This window comes from Crocodylus porosus, unplaced genomic scaffold (assembly GCF_001723895.1).
Source record: "Crocodylus porosus isolate Cpor-Errol unplaced genomic scaffold, CroPor_comp1, whole genome shotgun sequence".
Taxonomy (NCBI): domain Eukaryota; kingdom Metazoa; phylum Chordata; order Crocodylia; family Crocodylidae; genus Crocodylus; species Crocodylus porosus.
The window spans coordinates 198718939-198730290 of NW_017728886.1; the positions used below are offsets into that span (position 1 = coordinate 198718939).

The 11352-nt window shown below is 44.0% G+C and overlaps 1 protein-coding gene across 2 annotated transcripts in view; it reads left to right on the forward strand.

The window, feature by feature from the left end:
• SNTG1 (syntrophin gamma 1) overlaps positions 1-11352 on the forward strand; it is a 326996-nt gene that overhangs the window by 70630 nt on the left and 245014 nt on the right. For both annotated transcript variants that reach the window (XM_019547916.1, XM_019547925.1), the window contains exons 6-7: positions 6088-6131; positions 6233-6274. In XM_019547916.1, the coding sequence (XP_019403461.1) occupies positions 6088-6131; positions 6233-6274 (86 nt within the window). The remainder of the gene's footprint in view (positions 1-6087; positions 6132-6232; positions 6275-11352) is intronic.

Genomic DNA, 11352 nt, shown 5'->3' on the forward strand with positions numbered 1-11352 from the left:
AATCCAACAATATATTCAGAATCATCTCATTTTAAGCTACCTGGTCACCCTGGGACAGGTACTGGATTTGAGATCTCCTGAAGGGGGTTGATTTTACAAAAATGTTTAATATTTGCCCACTGAATTCAATGCACATGCATCAAATTAATCCCATTTGTAAGAAATTGTAGGATCCAAGGCTAATTCAAAATTCTGGCTACATTGAAATCAACATATCTCTTGTCATTATTCTCTACAAAGCCAGGATATCATCCTTGACATTTTACTTTTAGAACTGTTCTCACCTATGTTTAGCTTAGTGTCACAACTATATAGCATAATGTTGCTTATATGAGTAATATTAACATCAATGGCATAACTCATCTGAAATAATAATGTATGCTTTTTAGAGTCACATCTTTACATTGCAAATTGTTTTGGATAGGCATTTTATGTTATTTTCTCTGTAAAATGCCATGTATGCCGATAGAATTGCATTATCATTCATTCTTTCTAAAGCTCAGGAACACTAATAATATATTTTGATTAGTTATTACATATTTTGTATTATATTTTTCTTGAGTCTAGGAGGTATATCTCTACATCCCTGTTATCCCACTCTAGAATTTTTTTCTTTTCTTTTTTTTTTTTAAATAATCTTGTACAACACCTACTTTGCTCATAGTCTCTTATATTGATTTAAAAATGAATGTATATGGTAACTTTGTCTTTCAGCTGTTTGTTCATGAGATAAAAGTTAGGGAACAGAAGTGATGAAGGAGGGAGTGAAGCAGAATGTGATTTCTATGAGTATAAGCTACTGAACTGCAATAGTGCCATTAGGGAAACTACCCTTCTAGAAGAGTAGTTCTTAACATTTTTAGTGTCAAGGCATCCCTTGGAAAATGCCAGCTCTTAGATTTTCCTTTTTTTGCTTGATAACAGAAAAATAACAAAGCAGCTTTTCTGTTGCAAAGAACTCAAAGAACTTAGAATGTTTTTCACACGAGGCATTCCTGTTTAAAACTCTGGGTTTACCTTGTGAATTATGTTTATACATCTATAAGTGCTAACATCATGTAGTACCCCATAGCACCTTTGAAAGGATCTCAAAATCCCCCAGGGTGCCATGGCACCCTTGTTTAGAATCACTGCTCTTGATCATAAATGTAAAGGTGTGACTTGAAAGATATTTACATCATAGATTTTCTCTATTAATAGTTTAAATTGAATAATGAGTTTTTTTGCAGGGAAGGGAAGAGTGATTGAATTCTGGGGACAGCCACAGACTGTGAGAGAGGGGAGATGTAGGCTTGGGAGGGACTTAAAGAGAGGGAGGAAGGGACTCCCCTGGGTGTGAGGCAGGGAAATGAGAGTGGGTAAGGATGAGAGGGAATATGGGTAGTGAATGAGGGTGAGCAAGGGAGGCTGGGTCAGACTTGAGAACTATGTCCTGGATGAGAGGCAGCAAAGTGGGAGTAGCTGGGGTGGCATGGATTGTTTTCGAAATTAGGGATATTTGAGGGGAGAGTTTGTTTTGTTATATATATATTAGTTTAATATTGTATTCTTTTTCTATATATTGTATTGCCTTTTATTTAGCTTTTGGGGGAAGGACAACATACAAATAATAAACAATAAAACACTGCCCTGTGGATGGAGTTCACATCTAGTGGCTACCAACATGTAAAGTGATTCATTCAGGGAATTAATGGGCAGGATGTCCCCTGGGAGGCCAGTCTGAGAAGGAAAGGAGGCCAGGAGCGCTGGTTGTATTTTAAAGAAATGTTACTGTTGGCACAGAAACAAATCACCCTAATGTGCAGGAAAGCTAGCAAGTATGGCAGAAGACTGGTTGGGCTTAACAGGGAGCTCTTCAGTAAGCTGAAACATAAAAAGGAAGTTTGGAAGAAGTGGAAACTTGGGCAAATGACTAGTAGAAGAGTATTGCTTGAGTACAGGAGGATGAAATCAGGAAGGCCAAAGTGCAGTTTGAGTTGGCAGATGCAATTGCAGAGCTTTTAACTATTATCTTTGAAAACTCATGGTGATCAGGAGAGGTCTCAGATGATTAGAAAAGGGCAAATATAGTGCCTGTCTTTAAGAAAGGGAAGAAGGATGAACAGGGAAACTACAGACTGGTAAGCCTTACCTCAGTCCATGGAAAAATAATGGTGCAGGTCCTTAAGAAATTCATTTCTAAGCACTTAGATGAGAAGATGATTAGCAGGGATCCTGATTTTCGCTCTTTAAAAACTCGTATATTCTTTGATAAAAATTTCAAATTCTCTGATTAAACCCCCCAAATCCTCATTTTTCTGTGATTAAAATGAAATACCACTGTATATACAGGTATCAATTGACCACAGTGTTTTATTGATATATTTACAATTCTAAAACAAATTGGAAGCCTACCAGTGTCTCAATCACTAAAATAAAATAAATTCTAATTACCTATACATTTTGGCATTTGATTTTGCATCTTTTATCATGGAAAAATCAGAGCTTCCCTTGTGCCCATTGCTCACCAGGACATGGGGTCAGCTGTAGTAGTCTCTCCCCACTGCTTTGTGGCACTGAGCAGGCCTGATATGCTGGTGCCCTATCCATGCCATTGCCTGTCACTCACCACCCACAACCCACACCCCCTTAGCCCTGTCAGAAGGGCCCCCAGCTGCTAGGGCTGTGGTGTGAGGGACCCAGATCTGCAATCCCCAACCCCACCAGCAGCACTGAAACCCTGGCTGCCACCTGTGGGAGGCGATGATTGCTGTGGCTGGAGCAGAACCCAGAGGCAAGGTCCCCTTCCCCCAAGGGTGGCATGGATGGAACAGAGCCCATTGGGGGTGGGAGGAGGGAGAAGGAGATGTGGGATGGTGGCTGCAAGCTTGGGGCTCCCTGCCCTGCTGCCCTCCCCTCAGGGGCATCCATGGCTGAGCAGGTGGGACCCAGTGCAGCAGAGCAGGATGGGGCAGGGAGACTTGGTGCCACTGCTGGCAGCCCCATGCAGTAGCAGGGGCACAATTCTATACCACCACTCCTGCTGGTGTCAGGTAGGCAGGGAGCACCTAGCCATAGTGGTGTGGGGTTCCCGGTGGAGGCACTGAGCTTCTCTGCCCTGTCCCATTGCCATGTCCCACCTACTGGGCCACAGAGGCCCCTAGGGGGAGGTTAGCAGAGCAGGAAGCCCTGAGCCTTGAGCTGCCAGCCTACATATGCCCCCAGGCTCCCCAGTTCCACTTCAGCCATCCCACCCATAGGGGAGGGGGAGCCTGGCTCCAAGCTCTGCTCTGGCCACAGCAGCCACCACCTCTCATGGGTGGCAGCCAGGGATCAGGCACTGGTGAGGGGGAGAGGGGAATGGGGCTTGCAAAGCCAGGTCCTTGGCCCACATCTGCCCCTACCATGCACATAAATCAGGGGGGCACATGCCCCCCATGACCCTCCTGGGAGTGTGTGCAGTGGTGGGGAGCCCCATCCCTGTCACCCCCTGGATGAACCACCAATGGCTCCATCCCTCTTCCTGTCTGGGCTGTGCAACTGCACATTCCCACTCAGGCCCAAAGCCCCAGGTCCCATGCACCACCCTGGTTGGGCAGTGCCCCCAGCCCCAGCCCTGCCCAACTCCCTCCCTCCCTCACTATTGGCGCCTCAATCCCCCCCCACACACACACTATACTGACGTGCAGGGAGCTGTGGGAGCTGCTGCCTGGCTGCTACATGCATGTGTACATGTGCCTGGTCACCCTCCTCCCACTCCCCCCAGCTCCTTGCAGGCTGGAACTCTGGTAGATTGCAAGGGGAAACCCACCATTTCCTGCATTTTTCTCCTTTAAAGGAGAAAACCTGTATTTTAAAGGAGGAAAATCTGCATTTTACCATATTTTTTGATAATGAATGGAAAACCCACATCCCTAGTGATTAGGAACAGTTAGCATGCATTCACTAAAAGTAAGTCATGTCTGACCAACCTGATTGCCTTATATTATGAAATGGTTGGCTCTGTGGTTGCAGAGAGAGCAGTGAATGTGATATACCATGACTTTAGCAAGGCTCTTGATACGGTCTCCCACAACATTCTTGCATGCAAGCTAAGGAAGTACAGGTTAAATGAATGAATGGACCGTAAATGGATAGTGGATAGAAAACTGACTGGATTGAGCCAGGCTCAAAAAGAAGTAATCAATGGGCTGATGTCTAGCTGGCAGCCAGAATCTAGTGGAGTGCCCCTGGTTGTCAGTTCTGGAGCCAGTTTCGTTCAGTATCTTCATCAGTGATCTGGAAGATGGTATGGAGTGTACCTTTAGCAAGTTTACAGATGACACCAAGCTGCTGAGAGTAGTAGAGATGCTGAAGAGTAGAGCTAGGATTCAAAGAGACCTGCACAAATTGGAGGAAAGAAATTGACCGAAAGAAATCTCAGGAGGGTTAGTAAGGACAATTGCAAAGTCCTGCACTTAGGGCGGAACAAACCTTTACACTGGTAGAAGTTGGTTAAACAGTAGCTCTGCAAAAAGGGAGCTGGGGGTTACAGAGGATAATAAGCTGAATATAAGCCAACAGTGTGCCCTCATTGTGAAGAAGGCTAACAGAATACTAGGCTACATTACTGGGGTTGTTGCCAACAGATCAAGGGAAGTAATTATTACTTTCTATTTGGCCCTGGTGAGGCAACATCTGGAGTACTGTGCCCAGTTTGGGCCCCCCACTGCAGAAAAGATGTGGCCAACTCAGAGAGGACCCAATGGAAGGCAGCAAAAATGGTTAGAGGAACAGGGCACATGACTAATGAGGAGAGGTTGAGGGAACTGGGCTTATTTAGTCTGGAAAAAAACAGACCGGGGGCAGATTTAATCACAGCCTTTAACTACATGAAGGGTGGTAATAAAGAGGATGGAACTAGACCATTCTAAGTGGTGGCAGGCAACAGAACAAGGAGCAATGATGTCAAGTTGCAGCAACGGACATGTAGGTTAGGTATTAGGAAAAACTTTCTCACTAGGAGGATAGTAAAGCACTGGAACAAATTACCCAGAGAGGTCGTGGAATCTCCATTCTTAGGGGGTTTTAAGAGCTCAGTAGACAAAGCCTTGGGTCGGATGATCCAGATGGGGATGGTCATGCTTTGGGCAGGGGGTTGGACTAGGTGACCTTCTGAGGTCCCTTCCAGCCCTAATTTTCTATGATTCTATGTTCTTAAAGAGAACCTGGATAAAGAAAATTCTAGGCTGAACCATAGACCTTGGCTTCTGATATATTTCTGGAGTTCAAGGTACTGTCTTAGTGTACAAAGCACTCAACCATTTCATTACCTAAGGATCCATCTTGTTATTCTGTTACACATAGACACAGCAGAGATGCATAAGAAACTCAGTATAAACCAAGGGAAAGTGAAGACAAGCAAAGACTTGGAAGCATATTCTTCAGGAATATGCCTTGGCCTTGAGAATTGCTGTATCCTTCTTGGTTCCTTCAGAGCTTGAAAAATAATCACCTTCTGTGCTGAAAAGTCCATCTTCTGTGACATACATTTAGGGGCCTAGTCTATCCCTTTTAGTACAGCAGTTGAAATATGCTAGTCAGGTTCTAAAAGAAGCAGGAGAGGCTGGAGATTGATGAGTGACTCAGTAAAATCTCATGGCATAACTGTATTAGATGTTTGTTGGTGTTGTAGTATTGGTGCTGCTACTACCATGGCTATTTTGTGTTAAAGGATATTGCAAAACAAATACTACTTACTTGATCAGTTACATAGTTGCTTTCAGGTGCAAAATGTATTTCCTCAGTGACATGAAGTTAGATAGTTGGTCCAGTAAAAGATGTTACAAAAGAACCTCTAGTCTGTGGTAGGGTTGCCCTCCACCCTTCCCTTTTTTTTTATAGAAGTATCTATTAGTTGATGTTTGTGCAATTAGAAATATGAAGCTAAATGCATCTATCAATGCATCCATTTTAGACTTTATGTTTTCATTATGTGCTTTGACTTTCTTTTTTTGAGAGCATTCTCTGACTAGGGATAAGCACTAGATCAATTAATATCATGTATTTATATGCAGTGCTCTTTACCATTTATACAAAATAAGTAAAAAATGTTCTTTCTGTTTTCAGCGGAACTCTCAGGCTTGCTGTTTATAGGAGATGCAATTCTGCAGGTATGGAACACTTGAGCATTTTTCCTTTTTTGTTGTGATTTTTTTTCCTAGAAAGGTAAAGCAATCTCTATTTTATCTTTCTTTTTCCCCTTCCATCACAGATTAATGGAATTAATGTAAGAAAATGCAGGCATGAAGAAGTGGTGAGCTTATATCAATTTTATTAGCCATTGGATTACAGTTATATTTTTCGTTGTTACTCTTTTAAGCAGATATAGCTTTGCTTCCAAATAACCCTGCCCTTGATTCAATTTCTTCTTCATTTGGTTTGCTGCCCTCAAAGCAGTTCTCCTAGTTTAAAGATGGTTATTTTTTGACTACGAAGTTTGGATGTAATCACTCTTTCTGGCCCATCTCCATTAAATTTCAACAGCAATACTGTTTCCTTGCTATATGAGGTCACCTGAACTTAAAAAGCTTTGTCATCTGCTTTAAACTGGGTGGGAAATGTTCCAATAAAGATTGTTTTTCTCTGTCTTCATTCCATGGTTATCAGCTTTTAAAGAAGTATTTAGTTCCTCTTTAGCTTAACCGATTCTTGTTAGGGAAAGTCAATGCATTAAGGAGACCCCTTCAAAATAAAACAGCGGTTATTTGAAAGATCTGCCCTATTGCCTATGTAGGGTAGCTTTTATACCCTGTTTCCTTAGTTATTTGTAATCTTCTTTGGTTCATCTTAAGTTGTTTATAAAAGTCAGGAGTTTTCTGCTGTAGAAAAAAGTACTCAGGAATGAGAAGATTACAAAGAGTCTATTCCTAAATCCGAATTAGATACAGGAAATGTATATCCAGACTTTTAAAATTCTATTGCAGTTGCATGCAAAATATTAATATATAATTCACAAGCAAAGAAGCTATATATTTCTTGGTATTGTGTTATAAGACCTGTTGTTGAAGATTTTCCATTCATATGCAGACGGCATGCTTGACAGAAATTTGAGATGAGGTTATGATGAAACAGATTAGTGGTGTATGAGAGATTTAGACTGTTTTTCAAATGCCACTTCTCAAGTCTCAGGTTCACGTTTGGTTTTTGTATTGGGGATTTTCACTGGAAATGATGTGTCATCTTTCTCAATATGACTGTCTCTTAAAGAGGCTTAATTATAACTCCCTTCTATAAGCTAATAGTCTTATTTACTGTATTTGCAACTTTGGCCCTCCAACAGTGATCAGATTTTCATTTTCTTAGAAGCTTTGCTGTAGTCATTTTACCTAAGTTAATGTAATAAATCCCTCAATAAGATCGAAATGATTTTTTGGAATTTCCGGAATGGAAAAAATAGGCTAGTAAAAAGCATATTTACATCTGCACAAAAGGCTTATTCAGAATAATGGTGATATAATGTCAGTTATTATTTCTGTTGACATACAACGATCTAAGTAGAGTTTCAGAAGCAACTTATGCTGAGTTGTCAAACAAATTTATATGAATGTTAATGTGTTGGGTCCTAACTTAATTTTAAAGTCCAAAATTTTTTTTTGTTCTGAAAACATGTTTGCAAACTCAGGTGGGAACTGGTGGGCAGAGCAAGCCACAGGCCGCAGAGGGCATATGTCACTTTGGCAGCTGGAGGTTTCCTTGCCAGGGAGTGGGGAAGAGGTCGGGGGCAATGCCCACCGTAGGACAAAGGAAAGCAGGTACTGAGCTCAGCAGTACTGTGCTTGGGGGTGGGGCAGCAGGCTGACATCCTGGTAGCACAGCAATTTCTCCCCTGCATGCTGTGTGCTGGGCCTGCTGAGACCAACCCCCGGCTCCACCTTGGCCCTCCGCATTGTTCCCTGCCCTTCTCCCCTCATCCTCTCCCCCACTCAATGGCCCAAAACTGCAGGGTTTTTCTGCCTGCTGGTAAATTTGCTTTAGATTTGTTTTAATTTTTTTTTGCAGCCAGCTGCTACTTAGGGATGTAGCTTAATTACCCGTATTAAGCGTGGGAAGTCATTAATCCACACTTAATAACGTATGGATTAGTGACGTCCCCAGCCTTAATCAGGGTAACTAAGCCATGGTTTTGGGCCATCTGGCAATCTGCAGAGAAGGGCCCCCTAGCCTATCAGAGGTCTGGGTGGGGCCTGCTGCGCTGAGCCCACAAAAATGGCAACCAGGTCCAGGATTTGCCCCTGAAATTGTCTGGCTGCCTCCTCAAGTTTGGTAGGCCCCTGCCAATTGCCTATGCAATATGTAAGATTTTGGATATAATATTGCAGTGCTGATCAATATGTCTTAGTATCCTGTAAAAGACTTATAAAGACTTAACCTATAAAAGAACTTACATAAAACAACAACCCCCCTTCCACACACACACACACACACACACACACATGCACACACATAAACACCAAACCTCCATTATCTTCAGGGATGTGTCGACCACAAGTCCAACCTGTAAAATGCAAGCATACTTAAGGGACAAAAATGCTGCTTTCTTCACATTTCCCTTCTTTTTTATAATTAATAAAGATTCAGCCTACTTTTGGTTGCATATACATTTTAAACAAGTGTTGCGTGTACATAGTTCAGCAATGAATAAGCCAGTGATATAATCAGCATAGCTTATTGTATTATGATAAATTGGCCTTGGAATCTCATGGAGCTTTACTGATAAATGTACTAGACAAATATTTTTTTTCTATTTAAGTTCTTATTAAACAATTTAATCAAGGGAGTGTCGCTGTACTAGTATGGACTAATCTGTTCCTACTTCTTTAGTGGTGAATTTAGGTGGCTTGACAACCTTGGAAATTAAAATTATCCGTTTATGAATATAGATGGTACAATATGTAGTGGTGCAAAGTTCATACTGAGCAAATAACCTAAGCACTGGAAAATCGATGCTTGAGAAGGGCAAGTAAAATAGTCTAGTAGTTAGCCCTGTAGCCTATGACTTGAGAGACCTGTATTTAGGTTTTTGCTCTGGCACAGACTTACTGTTGTATATCATGGGAAAGTTATTTACTCTGCTCCAGTTCTCCTCCTGTAGCATTTGTCTGATTCATAAAGATATTATAAGGATAAATATATTAAAGATTGTGAGGTATTCTGGTGATATAGTGTCAGGCCATATTAAAACTTAAGATAAACAAGTTCACAATACAGTTTGGGAGGTTCGCTCAAGAATACCCTGCAGAATGATCATTAGAAAGCCCTCCAGCAAGGTTGGAAATACAGCTCCAAACAGTCTAAATCAAAGAGAAAGAAGTCTTGAACTTGGGACTCCCAGCTCCTTTTAATTCATTTATGAATTTAGCCATTTTCTTTTATGCAAAAGAACCCCCAAACACATGCGTCCTAATCCCAACTGCCACTGAACTCTGACTATGTTACAGTGGAATAGCCATTCAGCCTTTCCATACTTCTCTTTCCTTACCTCTGTTGATGCTGTGAACTTCAAAAAATGCTTCTAAAGATTTAGTTGCTAGAATAATATGATGCTACCTAAGTACAAACTGTCATTATTCAAATACACACCTTGGAAAGCATCTGGGGAATTCAAAATCCGAGTAAATCTAACACAAAAGTAAATGAGAATATAATCAGATGCACAGATAATGTGTCTACATGTTAATTTGCTGTGGCACCAGTTTACTCGCTAGTAAATTACTTGCATGTAAACAGTGCTGGACAAGTGTCTACGTATGCAGGGAAGTGGGACAAGATTTGCTGACAATCTGCTCCCACTTCCTGGAGCCCTGCAGTGGGCTCCTGCTACCACAGGAGAAAGCTTCAGTCTCCACCTGAAGCTGCCAGCAGCTGGCAGCCCTCTTCAAAAGGTAGCTCCACTCTCTGCTCTCTGACTAGCGACTTCCCTGGCCAGAAGCAGCATGTCCAGTGCAGGCACAGCATATGGCAGCACTCTCCTCACTGCCTGTTCCAGCCACTGCCCTTGGCCATAACAACCAGTGCCATGGGCTACAGCTGGCCCACTGTGCTGACCACCACCTGACCCATGGCCATCTGGCACCTCCCAGCACCCCCCATGCAACGACCATCTGCCAGGCTACCACATGCTGTCCCAGGGCCACTGCTTTCTCAACCCTGTCTGCCTGGATGGACCTTGGCAGGGATGCCAATGATGGGCTCCAGGATGCCACCACTGGGGCTGCCATCACTCTCCTGGGCCTCCAGCCCACTGACTTTGGGCCTGTTGGGCCAGCCAGTACTAGTGGCAACATGTTTTCCAGCACACCTAGGATGACTAGCAGTGGCTGGCGGCCATCAGGATGACCCAGGCCATCTTCTGGGAGCTCCTGGAGTGACTCCACTCAAACCTGAAGTAGCAGGGCACCAGCATGCGGCTGCCCTTCCCTGCAGACAGCCAACTGGCCCTAGCCCTGCTCGAGGTGCCTACACTTGCAGACTGCAGTATGTTGGCCACCTTTTTGGTATGGGCAAGGCCACCTCTGGGGAGGCCATCCTGGTGGTATGTGGTGCCCTCCAGGACGTGCTGGGGGACACTTTGCTACATATATATGACCACCTGGTGGTGGGGGGGGGTTTCATGTCCTAGAATTCCCCCAGTGTAGTTTATGGGACACACATCTCCATCACCTGCCTGCCCCATGGAGACCACCCCTATTACAGCCAGAGGGGCTTTCACTCTGTGGTGCTCCAGTCCATTGTGGACCACCATGGGGCCTTTACACACGTGAGCACCAGCTGTGGGGGGAGGAACCAAGATATCTGCATCTAGAGGAACTCTAGCCTCATGGGCCTGGTGGAGAGTGGGCACTTTGCACCTGCAACTGTGTGCCATGGTCATCCCATCCCTCCTCATCAGGGCCCCCACCTACCTCCTACCCTGGCTCATGCAGCCCTACACTGGCCACCTGGATCCTGGCAGTCTAAGTTTAACTGCTGTCTGGGCCAGACCTGCACACTGGTAGAGTGTGCCTTCAGCTGCCTCAAAGAATGCTGGTGCACCCTAGCCACTGGCCTCAAGTTTGCCAAGGACAACCTCTCCTTGGTCATCATTGTGCCATGTGACCCATTCTGTGGGTCATAACATCCATGAAGCCCAGGGGGAGCTATTCCATGAGACTTGGGCAAAGGAGGCACACTGCACTGAGGACCCCTGGCAGTGGGAGTACCACCTGTGGCAACAGTGGCAACAGCGGCTCCCCCTTGCCACAGTCCCAGGAGAGCAGTGCACCCACCAACAGGGACCAGGCCACCAGGTGCAGGAAATGCAGGCTCTCAAATGTAGCCCTGCTGCACCACCAC